Source organism: Syngnathus leptorhynchus, chromosome 6 (genome assembly GCF_054491065.1).
Source record: "Syngnathus leptorhynchus isolate UIUO chromosome 6, UIUO_Slep, whole genome shotgun sequence".
NCBI classification, from domain to species: domain Eukaryota; kingdom Metazoa; phylum Chordata; class Actinopteri; order Syngnathiformes; family Syngnathidae; genus Syngnathus; species Syngnathus leptorhynchus.
Window position 1 is genome coordinate 2,868,661 of NC_141200.1, and position 22,057 is coordinate 2,890,717.

Genomic DNA, 22,057 nt, shown 5'->3' on the forward strand with positions numbered 1-22,057 from the left:
GACATCATCAAGTGGTGCTTGACGGATGTGGTACTTGATAAGTGTCCACCTATCTTGGTGGGGGTCCCCAGGTGACAAACAGAGAGGTCGCCACTTTCTCTGTCAGCGCCAATCCCCGCGGCGCCCCGAGGACTGGAGTTGAGACAACATTGTGACAGCACCAATGATTACTTTGAATTTAAACGTTTCATACTGAATCAGAAAGAAAAAAGAAGTACATATATTTTCCTGGACTGGTCACCAGCAAATGGCAGGCCATATACAGTGGATATAAAAAGTCGACACACGTCTGTTCAAGTGGCAGATTTTTGTGATATAAAAACATGAGAGAAATCATTTCAAAACCTTTCCAGCATGAATGTTTTTTTTTTTAATGATTTCAGACACCACACAAAGATTGACAAGCTCTTATGGTGTGTGGTGTACTTAACTGTCGAAGCCCCGCAGAGAAACGAGCTTAAGGAGAAGTTGGGTTATGGAAAAGTGATTCTCACAAAGGAAATAACCTCGACACGTGCTGAATCCGTTTCTTTGCTCAAAAAGACTCATGGTCATCCAAAAAATATGCAGCCAAATGTAACAAATGTGGCTTTTATGTTAGATTTATCCTGCACAATTCAAATGACGTTTCGCTTTCAAGTGGCACATTCGAAATATGCGCCACGGTTGGGTAACCGGAGATCTATATCAAATATCTGCCAATGTGAATTTGGCATAAAAAACAAACAAATGTAGATCAAAGCAACTTCAATATGGTCTAGACTATTTTTGAGGCGTATTATTAAATAAGCAAATGTGCTCATCTGACATGAGGGTGATATAAGCAAATTGCGCCAGGCCAACTGAACGCTCTACAAAGTATGTTGGCATTATTTAGACCAGAAAATATCTCCCAAAAAATGTTTGACATGTCTTAAAAAAAATTGTTGTATGTCCTAAAACTTTGAAAAATGACCTTGTGCCACCTTCATCTTTAAGCGCTGTACAAAAAGTTAAAAACGGTACCTTCCGTGTATTATGTCATAGCCGCATCACAAATCTCAGAGCCTTTCATTCAATTCCACTGACAGGTACAGTCCAAGGGCTCTTGAAAGCGGTACTCCACGCTGGTGGCGTTACGTGTGCAGTAGAGCGCCACCGAGCGGGATTGCAGTCCGTTCTCGCGGCAGCACTTGCAGAACCTGGCGTGAGCGTTGATGTTGAAGTTGAAGATGGTGGCCGACGGACATTTGCCGTCACAGGAGAAGACTGTCACCTGTGACAATGTCAGCGTAGAGGATGAAGATTCATGTGACGGTCTTGTGATTTGGTGCGTGATATTTCCTTACGGGCGTGTTGCTCCTGCAGTCATCTTTACGTATGGTGGTCCGGATGGCCACTCGCTTGCATGTCTTTCCGTCCTCTTTGCCTGTACTCAGAAAATAAAAAAAGAGGATGGATGACTATTTAGTAACCCTACACTGAGGTCGTATCAAAAATGATGTACCTTTACAGAGATAATTAAAGTTGCAATCATCTGTAAACAGGCCCTTATATTTTCAAGGCAAATGCTTGATGAAGTGGCTTCTAAACAAAATGGTCAACATCCTGTTTAGTTTCAGGCATGGGTCCTTGACTCTTTTTCGTACGTGGTGTTATTTTATTCTCATTTCTTTTTTTCTTTTTTTTTTGCAGGGCTGGAACGTATGAGTGGAATTAAAGTTCCTCTGAATGGGGATAATTGATTGGGATTGATTTTCGGGGCGGCGTGGCTCAGGTGGTTGAATGGTCAATTTATCATTGGCACAAATGATGATGAAAAACACAAGTACAGATACACACACACAACACACATTCTATTAGAGGCTAAGTGAGGACTATTGAGCTGGATGCTTTGTTGCCCAGCAGCAGGTAATATATTGGTGGGGTGCTTGCACTATTCTTGGCTACAATGGGGACTGAATGTGCGATCACTGGAAATCAATCAATTTGCGTGGGGCTTCATTATCTGATATCAAGCAGCACATACCTGTGTCACAGTTAGTACTACCAGTGGGGGTTACGGGATTAAAGGTAAGGGGTAAAATACCCGCTCCAGCACCTGGTTGCATCGTCAGGACAGCCAAGAAAGAAAGCGCCGGGAGAACACAACAATAATTAAAAAAAACTAAAAAAAAATTAAGACATCAACAAATCAACATGGCACAGAAACAGAGGACGAAGCCAAGCGCAGTTCACATGCACAGGGATTTTGCTTTCTTTTCCTCACCCCCCGACAAAAAAAAAAAAAATCATAATTAAACCAAATCACAGAATGCCTTTAGAACACCTGAATCTCTGCACCAGCTTCCATTCTCACCGCAGAGCAACTGCAAGGTCAAAGCAGGCAAGCGGTGAAGAAACAATCCACTTCCGATCGCCCGAAGCGTACCATTACAGTGTTGCTGCACAGATGATTATAACTTCCACTTTTTCCAGGTGCCGATCATCAGACAAAAGCCGCAGGTTGTGGGGAAATGGAAAAGAGGCCAAGCATCAGGATTGATCGCCAATTGCTACAACAGCCTGCGCACCCCACGCCAAAAAAATATATATTCAGCCAATAAGCCCATATCTGCTGTCAGGCAACAAGGCGCTCACCCATCTCAAGCGTAAATAAACACAGGGACTCACATGTCCTGCAGCAGCCGTTCACATAGCTCTGGACCACACCGCCACTCTGCAAGTGGAGAATCTTTGTTACTTATATTTCATCTTCTGATCTTGATTGTGACCATGTTTGAACATCTGAACTTGATTTGAGGCACTTTAAATGACAGTTGTGGGTCGACTCCCACTTTAAGTTTGAATGAGATTAGTCAATTCAGAACATAGCCACGTTTCCAATGATGACGGTGTGCGCACTTGTGCAATCATATGATCTTAAGTCATCATATTTCTTTTCCCAACCATCTCTCAGGCGCGACGGATAAAAATTCACATTTTGCTTGACTGTTACTTGCTGAAGCCGGTTGTCCCAATACTTTTGTCCATTTTGAGTTCTGTCCTCGGTCACATACCTGAATGCACTCTGTGTCATTGAAAGGTGGGCAAACCACGCTGGAGGCCAGCACCACAGTTCCCACCGCCGTTTCCATGCAGTCGTAACGAGTGCAGTTCTCAACCCAGGAGCTCCCCGCCTGCGCACAAACACACCATTCCACTCATTACACATTTCAAAAAAAGAAATTGAATGTTGTTCCGTTTTTCTTTGCTCTCACGGCAAAAATCTCTGTCGTTCCATTTTCGTTGGCGAACAAGCAGGAGACGTTTTTACAGGAGCCGCAGCACACCTGGGGGTCGGTGGAAGATGCGTATACTTGGTTCTGTTGGGAAGAAAAGTACTTAAGCCTTGTGTTTACCCTTCTTAAAAATTGAAGCTGTTATATGAAAATCCATTAGCCATACATTTATCGTACATACCGGTTCGCATTGTTGGGAGCAGTTAACCGACGTGATTTCCATGGCGTAGAAGCCCGTGTTTGGATCTCTGTGGTGAAGGCAATGGACAGTGTAGCACAAGGCCTCAAAGTATTGAACAAGGGACTGACCGGGTCCCAGGACTGTCACCCCTTGGAAAAGACACACTTCCGCTTTCTCTAAAGCCAAACACACACATGCATGAAATCAATAATAACAGTAAAGGGCAAAAAAAAAAAATCTTTTTTAGCATGTGGGCTGATCTCAGGATCTGGCACCACATTGTGCTTGCGTTTCACATACGACACGCGTGTCGAGGACAGCTACAGTCGCCGCTGCTAAGATCCGGGACCTCGAACAGAACCTCCCCCTGAGAGAGGATAAAAGCCATGACTAAAGCGATTTTGCTGTCTCCGTGTGAACAAAACCAAGCTTTGGAGTTGGTTTTAATAGGGCTTACTTACAAGCTGGCACACTTGGAGAGCACTGTCCTCACATTGACATTCTAGGAGCGATAAAGGCAAAAAAAAAAGAGAATACGTGAGGTTTGGCCAGAAAGATAAAGAACAAGCTTGAAATTCAAGTGTTGATGTACCACAGCGTTGCTGCGGACAGCAATAGCCTGGAGGAGTAGTTTCGACCAAAGTAAGACCCGGTGAACAGCTCATGGATAATTTGGGGCATTTGTTGACATCACACACTACGACACACAAGAAATAAAAAGAAAAGAACATTTTCCTTTATGCCGTATGGCGGCACCGCTCACCACAAAGGTACTGTGGACAGCAGCTGTGGGTGGTGTTCAGATCCACGGCCAGGATTTCTCCATGCGAGCAGGTTGGCGGAGGTTCCGAGCATGGGTTACACACTGCAGACAAAACATACCGTTACAGCATTTCCTAAACATTTATTTTGCAATAGACAAAGTGAGACAATGTTTTATAATCATGTTTTATAATGATAGAAGCACATACTGTGCACATTAGGATATATTATTTTAATTGTGCAAAAAAAAAAAAAAAAAGAGTAAATGTCTCCTTTGAGGTTTTTAATAAATATCCAGCCTACCACAGAGGTAAGAATAGCAGCATAGTTTTTCTTCTCGTATCTCCACTAAAAACTGATCTTCCCTACAGTCAGGGGAAAGGGCGGGTGGGCATGCTGCAGGGTCACACTCTGCGGAAGGTGGGTGACAAATTCAACACAGTGTTAAGGACAAATGTCAAACACAATGATGCTTGATCGCACCACATCGGTACTCCGGGCAGCAAGAGAGGGCGCTGTAACCGATCACCGGTCGGTCGCCCTCGTCACAAGCCGGCGCTTCGTTGTCACATATGGTCATGTTGCAATCTGGAGGGAAGGGCGTGGTGAGAAAACTTTCTTTGAGTCAAACCACGATTGTGATTTTTTTTTACACTTGAACTCACCGCAGATCTTCTTGGGACAGCAGGCGCCTTCCTCCAGCACATCCAGCACGTACTCTCCTTGCCTCTCGCACGTTGGCGTCGGGACAAAGCCGCAATCGGGCTCCACGGCCAGCACGGAGCCGTTCTCCATGCACTTGTACAGGCAGCAGCCTTGAGCGGAGCCGTTCCAAACCTCGCCCGGGGCCCGGTGCCTGCCTTCGTTGTCAGTGCATGCTATAAAAGCCAGATGGGGATTCACAGAGGAGCAAAGTGGTCTTTTCCAGTTTTTTTTTTTTTTTATCCGCGTATAAAATTTGGTGGCTGCCTCTGGCTCAAAACGCTCTGACATCTCCATGATCAGCAAGCATCATGATCAGAAAGCCATCTACAAACTGGTGCACGATGCCACTCTCAAATCACAATTGATCCCCAAGATGACAGAAAAATGTTTTTTCGTCTTTCATTGCGACTCACCGCAGCGATCCTCAGTCACGCAGTGCGGGGAATCGGCGCGATGCAAGAGGGTCCCGCTGCGGCAAACACACTCCTCTCGGACAAAGGGGCAAGATGTCTCTTCGTAGTAGTCCTTGTTCAGACAGGTGATGCTGGCGCAGGTGTTCACGCAAGGACGGTACTCCTTGCCGGGTGGGCACCGCAGAGCTGCCCGAGGAATGTTGAGCTTTGACCATGCTTGTAACGCAATTCACAAATCAACTTCCCACATTGAAATGAATTGAAATATTATTATTTAGCCCTCCTTTTTTTTTTTTTACCACTGTACACAGTGACCACTCGAAATAAAAGCGTGCGTGTGTCTTCTCACGGCAGAAATTGTGTCGTCTCCAGCTGACGCACACTTGGTGTGTGTAGCAGACAGCCACGTACGCCGCCAGGAAGTCACACTGGTGGTCCTTGTAGTGCAGGTCGCCCGCCCACATGATGTCACAGAACTGATCCGGGGGCACCTGCAAAACAGGCATAAGCAATGTCAAATTTGTGTGTTTCTTTATGAACTGCTGCGCATTAAGAGTGATGACACACCTTGCTATGGCACGGTGTAAATGCCCTCTGACGAAGCATGGAGAGACAGCTGGAGCAGTCCCCGACGGTGCAGTTGTCGCTGACCCTGCGAGTGTGCTCGCTTTCGTCGGGCACGGGGAGCCTCCAAGCCTGCAGGAGGAGCATCATGTCTCCCACCTCTCTCACCACGGTGCCATTAGGCAATTTCAGGTCATTCTCCGGGTTGCCGTCGCAGTAACCTGCCATGACAGGTTGACAAGAGGTCATCTCCAAATGTCAACTCGTGTTGATTCCCCCCGTTAGGCCTTTTATGCGATGCTGCCACTCACCGCAAAGACCTCGAGTGGGCACAGATGCTTCCTTTGGGATCGTGTACTGCATCACTATGATCCCTGTGCTGTGATACCACTGAATGCTGACGTGGCCAGGTGTTTTGATCAGATACATTGTGCCAGTGTCTTCCACGTGAAGAGAGTGGAGTGAAAATGGCAGCCTGGTGGGCCTGTAGTTCACTGTCACCTAAACATGCACATCACGGAGCATCTTCATAAAATGCAATACTTCATTTTTTTTATATTTTCCGTGACAAGGCAATTCACCTGCAAATTAGGAATATTCAAATGGAATAAAGTGAATTTTAAAATCTGCTTAAGAGAGTCACCTTTCGATCCAGTCGATTGAGAACAATACGGTCAGTAGAGGTTGTGATATTTAATTTCTTCAAACACAGACCAGATGTTCCACCTGTTAGACTCTGTGGTGAAAAGAAAATGAAAGCATATTTTAGAAAACAAACAAACAAACAAACAAACAAAACAATCGTAATGGAACAAGCTGTGCATGTACCACTCACAGGTCTTCTGATTGAATTGACGCTCTGGAAGCAAAACAAAAAACAACCTAATAAGAATAATAATTCAGACTGCCGCAAAAAAAAAAAGAGAATTTGAAATATGAATATAGGAGAGACTACTTAGAAGAACCCAACTAAATAGAGTACATGTTGAAAAAAAAAGAAAGATTTGTCTTTAGAAATGTTTATTTATTCAAAGGACTGTAGATTTTTATATCTGACTATACAAAGCTTTGCAAATGTTTAATATGTGTTTAAAACTGTTAAAAAAAAAAAAAAAAAGTAATATGTCACTTTTTTAATTATTAATGTTTATATGAGACTATGACATGATGTAGAAGGTTCATTGTGAACAATTATTTAATAAAGTAATTTGTGTTTTGTATTACCTGGCTGGTTGGACATTTCTCTACCGTGCCAATAATGGTTTCTCCCGGCAGCTTAACCAGGATGTAGGAGCCGTTATCATACAAGGCCACATTGTTGCCATCAAACGTGATCACGCGCAGGTCAGACATCACAGAGCAACGACCTGGCAAAGCAGCCGCTCTTGATCATCCGTCTTGTTAAACCTGCACCATCACTGTACGCTATATCAATGAGCGACGACGTGGCTTACAAGGGCAACGCCACTGTGGGCAGCAGGGGTCCGTGTTGATGAGGACAGGCAGGCCTAGCAGGTTGCATCTGGGTCGGGTGGTGTCGGAGCGGCAATGCAGGGATGCGTTGTAAAGCAGCAGCTGCCCGTTGAAACAAATGACCTCCGCGCACTCGTTGATACGGTGGACGTATGGAGGCTGAAGGGAAATGCGGCATAGGTGTGTACAATTAAAATGGGAGAGGAAAGAACACAGGAGAGTAATGTTTTTTTTTTTTTTTATAGATCAAAGTGCAAACGGTACCGCAGGGGGTCTTCAGTTTACAAAAGTGTTTTTCATTTGAATATTGACTAGAATGAGACAATATGCTTTATACTACCAAATAGGACAAGATTGAATAGGACGGGATTGGGTAGTAAGTCAGGCAGGAGGGGATGAAATGAGTGGCAAATGGGACAGAAGAGGGTTAGTCAGTCAGGCAATTCCTGTGAAGAGGGTAGGTGAGAAGTAGCAAATAGGACAAAACGACGGGATGGGAGAGAATAGGGAGCCAGGAAAATGAGAAGGGAAACAATAGGACAGGACAGCTCCATCTTGATTCTAAGGAGGATTGTGACTATTTTGTGTCTCTCAATACAACAAAAGTACATCTAAAATAATCACACTGTGTGTGTTCGTGCTGGTAGATGTCGTAACACTTACAGTACAGGGCGTTGTGGGCATTAAGAATGGAGAGGTTGTCAACGCCTCCTCTTCTGTCGGGAAGGTGTCTTGACTTGTCGACACTTCTGCGGTCACTGGCTTGGTGGAACTTGGCATTGAGGTTGCCTCAGTGGACTGAGTTTGAGGCGGAGTAGATGTGGTAACGGCACTAGTTTCGGGGGAGATGACAGAAGGTGGCGTCAACGTCCCCGGTGACGTTGATGGCGCCGTAATGCGAGCGGTGGGAGTAACTGGAGGAGTTGGAGTTGATATGAGGGGCGATATAGAGGGCGATGTGGGAGCAGTTGAGGGTGTTTGAGTTGGTGTGAGGGCGATTGTAGTGCTGGGGATCCCTGGCGGAGATGGACTGAAAGTAGTAACGACGGTGGATGGCCTCATGGTGGTTGAAGATGTTGCGAGGACTCGAGTGGTGCTCGTTGTTGAAAGCGTCGCTGGTGGCGATGTTGTAGTTACGTCGGGCCGTGTCACAAACGCAAAGGGGGTGGGAATCGGGGGGAGAGTCACGCCTGAAAAGGACAAGTGTTATCACAAATAGTTTTGTTGTCAAATACCACTGAAATGGGAATATCCAAAGTTTGCCCAGCATCCCATAACGGATTGTTCAACTTTAGAGGTTCCATTAAAAGCATTACTTACAATCCTCCAGGTAGACACATCTGCTGGTGACTTCATCGAGGACCATGTTCTTGGGACATCGTGGGAAACAGCCCTCCACCCTGTGATGATGAAAATAACGTTAAAATACAGTCGAGCGTGCGTCGTGAGAGGCGGTGCTATTACAGAGGCAGAAAGTTGCAGCGTGTAGCATCTGGGTCAGTGCAAGTGCGCACGCAAGGGCTGGCGCAGGCTAGATAGCGCCACTCACACATCATCCGGTAGGGGATGACAAAATGAGTCTCTGCATGAAGAGAGCAAGCAAATTGGTTAGTGCTGATGCATGTATAAATGTAGAGCAGCGATTCTCAAACTGGAGTCCAAGACGATAACTTGGGGGTACATCCATCAATAAATTAGATGTTGTGGCATTTTACAAAATGTGCAAGGCAACATGTGGGAACTGAACCAATTATTTGTTCCTATCTTTGCTTTGGGCCAATTCAAAGTTCTCATATCATAGTGACTTGACACAAATCTTCTTCTTCACTATTACAAATTATATAGATGAGTAATTTATCTTAGAGTAAGAAATCCCATCATTCTATTGATGTAGGTAAAATAAATAAACTCGTCTTAAGAACTCCATGGGGTTTTTCAAGGCGAGCTGTTTATTGGTTTTAAAAACAATCTTGCCAAAAGAAATGTTGATTTAAATTATATTGCATTTGGTTCAGTTTCTTTCTATTAAAGAGCTCATAAATACTTTGGTTGAGCTTTTTAAAAATAATGTCATTTGAGTAAATAACTCTCATGCGTTTTGAGTCGGCATATGTTCGTTCGAGCCCTTGGAAAACTCTCTCTCTTGAAAATGATACCTGGACCAAAAAAAGTTTGGTAACCCCTGACATTGAGGACTATTTCCAGCAAAGTGTTACAGACAAGTTACACACCTTCGAGTATGAAGCTGCTGCTGGCTTTGAAAGCGCCAGAGGTGTCATATCTCAGAGCTCGAGCGGTGGTGCGTGTCAGGGTCAGAAAGATCCCCGGTTGGTTGGCGAGTTCAAACGAGGTGTGACCGGGTAGAAACAGCCCCTGATGCTGGATGAATGTCGCCCGCCGTCTAAAATCTTCCCCTCGACTCCAACGCTCCAGCTGGACACATCGTTTCCCCGACACCACGATGAAGAAATTGGGTCTCTCGGCTGACTCTAGTGACACCGCAGGGACGCCTGGGGAGATAAACATGCGAGTGTGTCGGCTTTTAATATTCTCCCCTCCGTCCTTTGACTTGCCCGGCCCTGTTCCCGTGTTCCACTTTGGAGGTTAGACTATAGTAGAACCTGCTTACGTGAAGTCCTGTTCCTGTGCAGACCTGCCGTGACCATAAAGTTGAAGAGGAGGCCCGCGACGTGCGAATGGCCTGACGTGTCTCTCGCCAAAGGAAACACTGAGCCACTGGTGCGATTCACTCCCATCATTGTGTTGTTGTGGACGGCGCTCACCAAGGAATACGGGCCGTCGCCAAGAGCTAAGATGAACATAACAGGAGTCTATCTCAAAGGAAGGAAGGAAGAGCCGCGATGATATTTATTTATATAAATTTACCTTGGTTGTAGTATTCACAATCCTGGGCTGAAATGAAGAAAAATTAGAGGTCATGGTTGACAATCATCATGTGATTTGTGTGTGTTTGTAAACTCACGACACACAGAGGGCGACCTCCAGTGTATGGTGATGCCGTGCTGGCAACATTTGTGGGCATAGGCGGCGATGGATGTGCACAGACACTCGCAGTCGCCCCCCCGGTCGCAGTTGCAAGTGTCGGTCAGGCAGTTTCTGTAGAACCAGGACACATCCACCTACAGGGCAGGCAAGTCATGTTCATGAAGATCACTACATTGGACACCAACACTCTCCACTAGTGGGAAGTAATTAAGCTTCTGTTTACTTGCTACTTTGAATTTTTTTTCTTCTCTGTAAATCATGTTGTGATGCATTTTTAATGTACGAAACATTTTGTAGATCAAATCCGATTGTTTGATTGAAATGATTGATTGACTCATGCAAGTGCAACCATCCCTGTGTCTCCATTGGGGTAAATGAAGGGAGGCCTTGTTTAAAGGAGTTGTCAATAATTCAGATCAGCGATGAGATATCAGTACAAAGAATTGTGGGTCGGCACAGAAGGGATCGGGTAACCAATATGACAGAGTCAATATGCCTGTGCAAAAAATTGCCTTAGTCCAAAGGACAGCTCAACTCAACTCTGAGTCACACCCAATATGAAAAAAAAAAAAAAAAGTATGTGTTTTGGTAAATATGATTTTTTTTATTGGTTATTAACTTTGCTTGTCTTTAAGTAAGTATGTCAGGCTCACACAAGCATCATATGATGTGCACTACATGATCAATCATCCTCTAATCAGTGTCTGGGCATTCTTCAATTATATGTGCTCATCTCTACTAAGTACTGTAATACATCAAGCCTTCTGGGCTTTGTGCTTTGTTGTGGAGCTGTGGTCTCATGTACGCAAATATAGGACTCCATCTACTGGCCACACATGTAAAAAACCGTAAATGAACTTCAGTCTGTGCCTGTGAGATTATTTGTGTCAAAATACTCATTTACAGTTACTACTGCATCCCTACTCACCACATTATGACACGATGCAAAAACCTCGCTGTAGAGGAGTGCGCATTCCCTCTTAGCGTACGGCTGTCTCCCCAAGTCAGCTTCGCACGGTCGCTCTACAACGTAGTCACTTTGGCACTACACACACACACACACAAGGGGCAAGAATGATGGTAAGCAAGATAGCGAGTGGTGTGTGTGTGTGTGTGTGTGTGTGTGTGTGTGTGTGTGTGTGTGTGTGTGTGTGTGTGGCTTCGTACCTGTCCCAGCGCCCAGCTATCGCCAAAGGTCTGCGCGTTGTTAACCTCCATGTGGCTGGACGTGGTCATGTCGTTAACAGTCACACCATCGAAATTGCCACATAGTCCGCTGAGAAGACCCTGGAGAAGAAAAATTTGCTTTAAAAAGGGATATAGAATGGAATACGTCATTGTGCCAAACGAAATTAAACATGTTTTGTTGTCTGTCTATTTGTCTGGGCAAGTGTGCCTGTTATGTAACAGTGAGGCTAATTTACCGACCCCATCCAGAGTTTGTCCGCCCTAAATGTAGCTAGGCTGGATCACGCTGTGGAGGAAAAGGCTTGATAGCCCCGCTGACTGACTGCCAATAAAATGCCTTCCCCAGGTCCCAACGATGGGAAGCAGGAGCAGTCGGAGGGACTATGAAATCTGTCCTAATTTAAAATGATTGACAGCTGCAAACCTTCCACCGCGGCCCGGCTCTGATGTGCACCGTTGTCTTACGGTCCCAGAGGATGGTCAAGTCTTGATCGGGGAAGCGGACCACGGTGTAGAAGCCGGCTTTCCACAGATTGAACACCGACTCTCGACCCACCACAGTGGATGGGCTCTGCATGGGGAAAGTGACAATCACATGTCTTCTTTGCATAGATTTGAATTTTTTTTTCTTTTTTACGAGTTTGTGTGAGTGTGTACAGGATTGCCAGAGTTGTCCGTGAAGTAGATCTTGGTAAGTCCCACATGTATGACCAGTGTTTTCATGCACACAATGCCACTCTCATAGCAGTCCTTATTTTGGGCAACAATGGATACTTCAGTTTCTCCTGAACTCTGCGCAAAGGATGAAGGTCATTCATTAAGAAAATCCCCTTTGAGGAAATCACCTAACATTGACATTTGGATTGAACACACTCAGGAAATACTACAGCGTAATGAAACTGCTAGGACCCACGGTGGTCTGCAAATCTGTCAGGTCTCAATCGGCACGCCTGTTCCAGCTTTTCTAATTCTATATCCCTGGGAGCTCAAGAGCCCTGAGGTTTGGGCTGAACACTGGTTTCTTTGTCGTGCTAAATTCTTGCCTAGCATTACCAGGGCACAAAACAAAGGAGTACACACATACACATGCCTTTACCTACTCTGATTAAAAAGAGAAGAAGAAAAAAAAAACACTCAGAGACTTGGCTGCTCTTTATCAGAGTAAAATCACATTTGGTCAAAACCGGTGAGTGATGCAACTTCTTTTAAGTGGTACTAAAAATGTACTTTTCAAGGACGGCGTATACAAATTTTTGACTCGCTGGAATCAAGTGTGAAATTAAAACATCTCATTATTTTGTTATCCGACTATTTCTGAAAATGTCTCTCAGAGCAAGACATTCTGTAATTGACCGGTTCGGAACCACATCGCAATGTAGTAGAATGTACTTTTCAAACGGCAAAGGCCGCACTTACTTTGAGCAGGTAGACCTGACAGTCCGAGTGGTAGTCGTACTCCAGGCCGTCGAAGGTGTGGTAATGTCTATCGCTGTGGACGGTACACACAGCTGGACACGGTGAATAACTACAGTTAAAATAGCCACGGTGACACACGCTGAGGAGAATCACACACAAAAGAAGAAAAAAAAAAAATTCATAAAATAGTGTCATCCATCTGTCTCATACACTTGTTTCTACTTGGACGATTTCCTGAGTAGGAATTTGCCCTAATGGCAGCGTCAACACAAAATTAGGTATACATTTGGACCAGGATATAGAGATTACAAAAATGGACGACTTTTCTGGCATTCTGCTGGGCCCCGTTCATTCGTCAGGAGAATAATAAAAAGCCGATCCGAGCGGGCCTTTGACATACCATTTATAACAGGACGTTTCCACAGTTTCTCCAGGGAGGTACTCCAGGCCAAGCCAGACACAAGGGCAGTTCTCGGGATAGTAACACTCCCCACGGTGCAGCACCAGCCTGTAAATAGAATATAGCAAGCATACAAATATATTTTCAGAAGCGGATTGTAGTGACACGGGTGTATTCTGTGAAGAAGAAAGACAGATATGCAAAACACGGTACTAATATTTAATGTGAAGATCATGAAGATGAAAGCATACGCGGCATGCTCTTTCTTGATTAAGTACACCGTGGCTTTAATCATTGTAGATGACTACCCACTAATTACGTCTCCATCTCACAGAGAGCCTCGGGTTTTTTCGTCCTTTTGTGCTCACATCCACTTGCATACATTTGAAAATTAATCTCTTTAATGAGATCATTTTGTCAGCGATTTGCCAAAAGAGCTGAAATTGCGCTGTTTTTTTTTTTTAATTTGTTAGTATTTCGACGTACTTGTAAGGACCTTTCTGACACGAATGAATAATTACCCAGGAGGGCAGATGCAGCCCGGGATGCAAGGCGTGTTGGGCGGGCAGGTGACATTCAACATTAGGTTGCGGCACGTCGGCGCGCAGGCCCCGCCGCCTCTCTGTTCGGCGCAACTGTGGTAGACTTTACCCGTGGGGCACTGCCCGATCTCTGGGCTGTCTGGCTCTACACACACACACACACACATGGGTAAATCAATGCCTCTCTCCTTCTCACCAACTACACTTGGTCATCCTGGGAAAAGAGCTACAGGTCTACGAACATAAGCTTGATTTCAGCAAGAGAGACCCGGCCTGAAACAGCACTTTGTTGTGAGAAGAAACAAGAACTGAAGGAAGGGGGAGCGCTAATGGAGCGGGGTTACCTTTTTCCTCTGGCACACACTCCAGCTTCCCATTCCTGCACAGGCTGGTACAAAATGCAGGAAAGAGAGGTTAGCCCAAGAGCATGAATGATGACACAATGAATGGAGGCAATCGTAAAAAAATAAATCTATTATTTGTGAATTTTTGCAATATGTGTCAGGACTCGGTCTCATAGGCTTCACTGTATTTGTTTTTCCAATGTGGCGTGGGTATGCAAGTGGGCGAGTAGCCAAAATGCTTTTCTCCTTTTTTCAAACAAGCAAGCTATGACTCACCAGGGTCCAGTGGCGCTGAAGACGACCTCGCCTGGTTGAGACACACCAGCCATGGTGTAGCAGTGGCACTGGGCCCTGCCAGAAACAGAAACGACAAGCTCATGACCATTCCTGATATGAACACATCCTTGTTACTGATCTTGGTTCTTTTTTTTTTTGTTGTTTTTACATTTGCTATGTGGGATTTCCCACGTTTTCATTTAAATTCCAGGTCATAAATGAGTGCAAATGTTTGATATGAAAATACGATATTTTGCAAAATTCATCAACTCTGGTCAGCTGGAAAAGGCTCCAACTATGAAGCAAAAGTGCTGCACAAAATATTGGATGTTTGAAATGCTTTGTCATGGTAGTACATTAAAAAACAAAAATAGGATTTAAACAGGCGTGTGTTCACATCCTATTTCCACTGGAGACTGGAGAAGTCTTACAGGCGCACACATCGCTGGCGCACGTCGTCATAGTAACTGCCGTCAGGACAGCCACACCCCTCAGCGCAGTCGTCGGGGTTACACATCTCCACGCTGGACGCAGCTCGACAGGACCGCCCGCAGGACGACACACAAGAGTGGTACAGCATCCCTCCGAGACAAACCACTCCTAAATGTACACAACCAAGAGAAGGGGGGGGGGGGGGGGGCGTGACCTACTTTTTAGAACAAACAAAAGATCCCATAAACTCTAATTTAATATTATAATTATGCAGAGATATTGTTATCAAATCTCCAGTGATTAAACTCACTCCAGCGGCTTGCGCAACTCACCGCATTCAGAGACGTGCGCTCGGAAATTAATGTCAACGCCGTGCTTGGAGCAGAGCAGGGCGTAGTGTGCCAGAGCTGTGCACAGACAAGTGCTCCCGCAGCGGCAGGCCTGGTAGCGACATTGCTGCCGGTAGACGTTTGGACCAATGTAGCTGTGACACGGGGTGAACACACTCCCCAGGAGCACCTCACATTGGGAAGCATAAAATACTGAAAAGATACGCGTGCAATACATATGAAATACATATATGTTTAAAAAAAAAAAGTGCAACAAATGTATTAAAAGATGAAGACAATGTCTGCCGAGTTTCCACTTCAATCTTTACTTTGATGAATCAAATTACCATTCTGTAGGTTCACCTCGCACGGGTCAACAATGGGCAGGTTAACCGGCGCAACGCAAGCTGAAGACACCTTCCAAGCGTTTGCATGAAGCTGTGGCGTACCCTCAATCATACCAGCGGGAGACCTAATCACAGTTAGGGAAAAAAAAAAATATATATATACAAAATGAAATAAAAAAAGACTTCATTGGCATATGAAGTGAAACATGCAGACTGACAGGAAATCATCTCGAAGATTTCCATTCAAGGTCCCGCAAAGTCCGAGCGTCGATCCACGCCAGCGGCTGTCCAGCTGCAGATGGACTCGCCCACCTGGGCCATCGTAATGCAACCTCAACCCTACCCGTGCCTTCAGTTGGGTGAACACCGATGTCAGCTTGCGCACGTCTATTGCGTCTACACAATCAAATAAAAAAAACAAATAATAATAAAGGGAAAGTGTTGACTTGATTTAAAACTCTTCTGTGGTATAGTTCAATGTGAGTGAAAGGAGTAGTCAATAGCCACCGTCAATATAAGGCAAGATGGGTGCCGAGTTGACGCCAATCATTACTCCTCCTTCTCTGGTCAGAGTGATTTGACGACCGACGTCCTCCTCCAGCACCAGCGTCACCGACTGAATACACACCTGCTTCTGTTCACATAAAAAAGGGAGGTTCAAAAATGATGTATATGTGGACGTACCGTATCAGGGGTCATCGGGAACATAATTCAGGATTACTCTGTATGAAAGTCAGACGGGTTCATCACAGTGTGAGTCAGTTATAAAAAGGTGTATGTGAGAGCGAATCCTGAATTATGTCCCCCAACGGCTCCTCATATGGTGTAGACATCATCTCTTGAGCACCTCAGTGCAGGTCGTGTACTGCAGCGTGATGGTAAATTTGCTGCTGTCGCGGCTTTTTGCCAGGACGTACTGGCACGCGCCCGGTTGGAGAAACATCCTCCCGTCAAAAGTGGTCACAAACACGTCGCCCATCACCGAACACTCGGCTGAGGGTGGGATGGATCGAAGGAGTGAAATAATGGAATCACCGGTTCATTGATTTCTTAACAGAAGGTCAGAGAAACTCACCGGTGCAATTGTTTTCGGTGCAGTTCCATACGCCTCCCATGCAAATACTAAAAAAAAAAAAAAAAAAGTATTAGTTGTTGAACAGCACGTTGGAGAAATGTATCTTTCTTAATAGAATCCGTGTCAACACTCACCATACATTGCAGCCTTGTCTAAGCACGTGTCCGTGCACGTACGACGAACCGTGGTAAACGCACGGGCACTGAGAAGCAGCAATGCATGTTCCATTTTGTAGAATGAGCCCTGACGGAAAACAATTAGGAATTAGTGGCAAGCAAAGGAGTCGATTGATTTTTACCCCCCCCTGGGTAAACACGGCTTGCTCGGTTTGTGAAATAGGAAGATTTACTTAGTTGTGCAACTTCACACTTGACGGCAGGGGAGGCACTTCAGAAACTAGCAGTTAACACAAATTACTAAGTTCCTTGTCTTCACTACCATCGGGACAGTAGCAGCCGTCCAGGCAATGCAGGTTGGTTCCGAGGCACTCTTTTTCAAAGGTGCAGGTGGGAGGGCAGCAACTGATACAGTCTCTATACACGAAGCTCTCTTCGCAGCCATCATCTACAGATCAGGATTTACACACACATCAAGACATAAACACAAAATGAGTCTGAAATACTGTAGAGCATCTTTACTCACTGATGGATGAGTTAGGAGTGGGAAGTTGTACTGAGAACTTACTGCAAGAGGGAAAGCTATCTCTCCACTCCCTCACTGGGTATCCCACATGAGAGCAGGCCCGGGTGTACTCCACCAAGGCCCTGCAAAATGTCTCCTCGTCATCAGCCCTAAGATTAGAAATACACTTCAAGTGATGTGGGACTGTAGCCGAGCGATGGCAGTAAACATATAAAAAGAACGGTGGAGTGACTTACACACAGAGGTCAGAGACACAGCTGGCTACAAATGGATTGGGATCAATATTCTCGTGACAGGACAGAAACGGGAAGAAAAGGAGAGCGCTGCATTTCTCGATGGCATCCTGTAGACATGAATGGCGTGGCAATCGAGTCAAAAGCCACACAAAGCCTTTTGGAAGTCAACGCGGTTCTTACGTCTATGTCTGATTCAGAGTCACACGGGCCACTGAAGTCGACGTCCACTGAAGGACAGGCTCGTTCGTGAGGCAGGTCGACTGCCCAGCTGTTAGCAAACACTGCGGGCTCGTCGGTGCGTATGCCTGAAACGCGTGACATACGATGCTAATGGATGAGCGGTGATGACGAGGCACATGGTGAATACTTTTAATAGTCATCAAATTTGATACCAATTGGGCCTGATTTTTAAAAATTTGCCTTGTTTGAAAGTGAGGCTTGGAATAATCCCAAAATGGTAGCTTTGAATCAAAATGGCCGACTTTCAACATCATTGTCTCTGACGCACCGACACGAAGCTCCACCCATGTTAGATGGCGCAAGCAAAAATAAAAAATGAAAAAGTCAAAACGAGCTCTGGAATTCTGCCATTCTCACTCTTGCTTCCAACCAAACCTTTGACAAAATACGATAAGTAAATAAAAGAGAATGAGAAAGCAGCTCTTACCGCGGGCGGTGGTGAGGTCATCACCCGCAATGTGGTTGAAATTCCCACACAAGCCACAGGGAGATCCGTGGTGCTCCTCGCTCATCTTCAGGTAGACCCCTGAGGCTCCATCCCAGGCCAGTGAGAAACCAAAAACACTCTTCACCAGGATGTAATCAGCCAGCCGCTCAATAAAAACGCCACCGATGGTGTGAGGTAGGCTGAGTCTGCAAATACACAAAGACAGGAATTCTCAGCTTTGAAAATCCTTCGTGGAATAAGCACATCTCTGCACATCACATACCTGCGTCCTCCCTGGTGGACATAGTATCCGGAGATGTGGATCTCTTCCTCATTTGGGAAAAGCAGGCTGAGAGCTCTTGGACATGAATACACACTGTCGTCACACGCTCGGCTGTTGTGCACCTGAAGACACACGCCAGAGAACGACAAAATTCATGAGGAAGCAAAAATGGAGCCAAAATCTTCAGCCATATTATTCATATTATGTTTTTATTTTTTTTCTCTTACCCACACTGTATACTGCGGCGTAGCAGAGTGGCAGTCCTGCGCCAGGACGTAGGAACACGTCCCAGGAAAGTAGAAGTAGATCCCATCAAAGGTCTCGTAGTGGTGCTGACCCCAGGACCTGCAGATCCCGTCTCTGTCTTGACCCTGGTTTGGTACTGACGGATCAGTTTTAGAGTTTGAGACATAAATTCAATTAATAAAACGTGAAAAACATTCTCACTTTTATCTTTGGATATCGTTTACTTAAGGAGGATTATTTTTCCACACTTTACTGAATCCCCACAGCGTACAATGCTGACATTTAGGGGGGTCCGAAACCATGAATCATCTTATCTTCTTAGCAAAGGCCACACTTTTACATCTGATACTTTTTTATCTGGAAATGAGTTGATAAAATATACGATTACCCCATCTACACAAACTCAGCTACTTGAGCTATTAGCCTTATCTAGCAAAATAGTCGGCAATAAAAAATTGGGCTTTGGCGGAAAAAAGCACTTGGTTATTGTAAAATAAAATATATCTGCGAGTTTCAGCTTGGTCCCATATCTCCTTCCAACATGTGCGCGGATCAGATTAGAAACGTCTTTATGACAATTCTCGCTCTGTATTTGTAGGATAGAGAGCAAGGGATGTGCGGAAATTAATTATGTTGTGGCGCATACATATTTCATGAATACTAGCTAAATAACCAGGGAGTAGCACGTGTGTGGAATTACATATGCAAATCGCTTCTTTAGAATTTGGATGAACGATGAAACGTATTCAACAAGCAAGAGCAGTCCAATTGGCTTTATTGAACCTATGTGGAGTTAAGATTCCACCACTGAATAAATATTTTATAGAGAATGTCACATTTGTGTTAACACTTTACTCACCAATTTGGCAGCGGTTTCCCAGCGCCTGGAACTGGGTACAATCACACACGCCATCGTCCTGACACCAGCCGCCATTGAGACAGCTGCAATATTCTGAGGATGGGGGGGGGGGAAATGTGACTATCTTCCTTCCTGTGACATCATTATATTCAAATTGGTGCTTACCTGACGAGGAGTCTCTGGCTGTATAGTTGTGCAAGACACTGCGTGACAGAGTCTCGTCAGCATGCAGCGGTCTGTACGTCTGGTCAGTGTTTTAAATCAGAGATAGTCAAAGTTTTTATGCCTCAAAAATTCTTGGCCCTCCCACGACCACTATTTTGATCACCAGTATAGTGGTAAATTATGTTTTTTATTGTTTGAAATATAAATAGTTTCATTGAGAAAGTATAAATGTGTTTGACGTTACAAAGGCAGCCGTGTGTGCCATTTTTTATATTTATTTTTTTAATGCATGTGGGCACCCTGACCTGCTCTGGTTCTCTTTGGTGTAGTGAACCAGCGTCATCCCAGAGGAGATCCCGTTTCCTTCGAAGTGCATTAGCCCGTCTGCACACATAAAATACACGAACACACATTAGCGGGAAAGAGTGGTGAGAGGGAAGGTTTAAGCGCACTTTACACGCCACCTTATGACATACTGTCAGTCAAAGAGGCTGCAAAAAGTGCAAGAGTAATCATCAACGGATTCAAAACAATCAATTGCTGAAAAACATCCTTGAATGCCAATATCCTCATCAATAATTTTACCTGTGAATTTTTTCTGTTCCAATAAGAACTGAACATGAAGAGGTATATTAAAATTTTTACATATCACATATAAGGAACAAACAAATTCTTGGATCTTAAAGACCTTTCTATCTGCTTCTTAATTTTAGTTGAATCACATTTAAACACAAGTTTAACTCATTGTGGTGTAATCTTTACTCCTGTCAAAATATTTTTGTGCTCGCTTTCAATGTTTATTTGAATTTGTTGATTTAAAAACAAATGCAGCAGTAATAAACGAAAGAAACCCAGAACCTCTTGACTGTGAGGCAGATGTGCTAACCACTAGTGTTCCATAGTTGTTAAAAATGATTGAAAATTATTTTTTTTTTAAACAAATTTTAATGAAAATATATTTCTATAAATACCTTTGTAGCCTTGCTTCTGAACCTGAAGGTCGATTCTGAGCACCTAAGCGAACCAGACAATAATAAGAAAACAAGTAAAGAAGCATTTAAAAATTTTAACTACCTTTCACTTCTATCTATGGCATAAATATACAACAGAACGTAAAACGACAAGTATGGCGGTGACTCGCTGGTGCTTAAACGATTTTATTACACCATGTTTAAATCCTATATAGTTAAAGTAGTTTTGGAAAATCTGTCATGAAAAGTTGTCTAACTTACCCTCAACAAGAAGAAGAAGGAGGAGGTGGGAGAAAGACAACAACATGACAGTAATCCGTTTGACTGTCCGCTTGAGACTCATCCCACAATCAAGTGCATGTTCCTGGTCTCGGGAAGATACTTGGACCGGACCACGGTAACACTCCTCCTTCAAAGAAGAAGAAGAAGAAGAAGAAGAACGCAACACGGCGCCAAGTAGGAGGGAAAGACGAGCTAGCTACCTGCCGAGTGAGACGACACGCAGCCCGCTCAACAGGTGTCCAAATTAGCCAAAGTTTTCAGGTTCCTCCCTATTGTTATTACAAACGGACATAATTGGTGTCTTTTCACTTATTGTTGTATTATAACCGCCTATGACGAGAGTGGCGGGACAAGAAAAGACAACACCGTCCCTATCACAGAACTCAATTTCATATTAAAGATGAATGAATTACGTGGTAAGCTACCAGTTTCTCCTTCATTTAAGACGTCAACTCGAATTTGAAGTATTGATAATCAATTATGAACTAATTTCTACCTTTTAGTTCGACCAACATTTTGATATCCATGAATTTTATTAACTGCTTTATTACCGTCAAAGTTATCTATCTATCTATCTATCTATCTATCTATCTATCTATCTATCTATCTATCTATCTATCTATCTATCTATCTATCTATCTTGTACGCCATTTTAGTATCAGAACATTCGTTGTAGTTTGTTGCATATAGTTTTATTCCATTCAAAATAATGTGATACATATTTACAAATAAAAAAAAAGATATTGAATGTAATAATCCTTTCTGTGGGCATAATGCAACAGCTCATCAAGTAAAATTGTCTCTCCCCTGTTGTGTCATTATCATAACAGATGTACTGTACGTGTGGTTGAATATAGAGCAGATGGTGGAAAACACTCACACAAAAGTGTTTCGAAAAAAGTAAAGACATAAGTAAGTGCATCATAATTTGAATGTGATAAAATGGAACATGCAAAGTCAATATTTTAAAAAGGTTTGAAATTTTCAGTACTC

At 44.2% G+C, this 22,057-nt stretch overlaps 1 protein-coding gene across 9 annotated transcripts; it reads right to left on the reverse strand.

The window, feature by feature from the left end:
• Window positions 1–204: 204 nt before the first annotated feature.
• Window positions 205–21,417, reverse strand: otogl (otogelin-like). Of its 9 annotated transcripts, none has more exons than XR_015066485.1 (58): window positions 21,044–21,417; window positions 20,783–20,825; window positions 20,117–20,195; window positions 19,812–19,890; window positions 19,647–19,739; window positions 18,769–18,923; window positions 18,542–18,663; window positions 18,259–18,464; window positions 17,772–17,896; window positions 17,592–17,698; window positions 17,398–17,504; window positions 17,131–17,277; window positions 16,848–16,956; window positions 16,714–16,760; window positions 16,486–16,631; window positions 16,146–16,272; window positions 15,857–16,034; window positions 15,639–15,763; window positions 15,295–15,504; window positions 14,962–15,130; window positions 14,531–14,605; window positions 14,255–14,298; window positions 13,890–14,055; window positions 13,369–13,476; window positions 12,969–13,107; window positions 12,210–12,344; window positions 11,977–12,123; window positions 11,532–11,651; window positions 11,293–11,409; window positions 10,342–10,498; window positions 10,245–10,271; window positions 9,988–10,167; window positions 9,590–9,868; window positions 8,823–8,940; window positions 8,679–8,758; window positions 8,022–8,548; window positions 7,340–7,517; window positions 7,110–7,252; window positions 6,721–6,744; window positions 6,529–6,621; window positions 6,197–6,386; window positions 5,889–6,106; window positions 5,671–5,812; window positions 5,322–5,507; window positions 4,869–5,081; window positions 4,687–4,791; window positions 4,507–4,614; window positions 4,205–4,306; window positions 4,034–4,138; window positions 3,903–3,943; window positions 3,742–3,808; window positions 3,442–3,617; window positions 3,240–3,344; window positions 3,039–3,158; window positions 2,653–2,698; window positions 2,309–2,447; window positions 2,009–2,080; window positions 1,333–1,408 (listed from the first exon to the last, which is right to left on the reverse strand). XR_015066485.1 is itself a non-coding variant. In XM_085915057.1 (57 exons), exons 1-57 carry the CDS (start codon window positions 21,123–21,125, stop codon window positions 1,055–1,057), a joined length of 7,518 nt encoding a protein of 2,505 aa, XP_085771183.1. In that variant the 5' UTR covers window positions 21,126–21,417; the 3' UTR covers window positions 205–1,054. The 9 variants fall into 9 exon arrangements, 7 of the variants coding, with proteins under 7 accessions (XP_085771183.1, XP_085771185.1, XP_085771186.1 ...); XR_015066486.1 differs by having other exon boundaries at window positions 1,347–1,408; window positions 2,339–2,447; XM_085915057.1 differs by lacking the exons at window positions 2,009–2,080; window positions 2,309–2,447 and adding an exon at window positions 205–1,255 and having other exon boundaries at window positions 1,329–1,408.
• Window positions 21,418–22,057: the final 640 nt, after the last annotated feature.

Bases quoted from the DNA above. Each gene is read 5' to 3' on its own strand.
- otogl (XM_085915057.1), bottom strand. From the start codon at position 21,125: ATGAGTCTCAAGCGGACAGTCAAACGGATTACTGTCATGTTGTTGTCT. The intron at 16,761-16,847 runs GTGAGTGTTGAC...TTTTTTTTTTAG, and splicing joins AGACAAGGCTGCAATGTATG to TATTTGCATGGGAGGCGTAT. The intron at 13,477-13,889 runs GTAATTATTCAT...TTCTATTTACAG, and splicing joins GGCTGCATCTGCCCTCCTGG to GCTGGTGCTGCACCGTGGGG.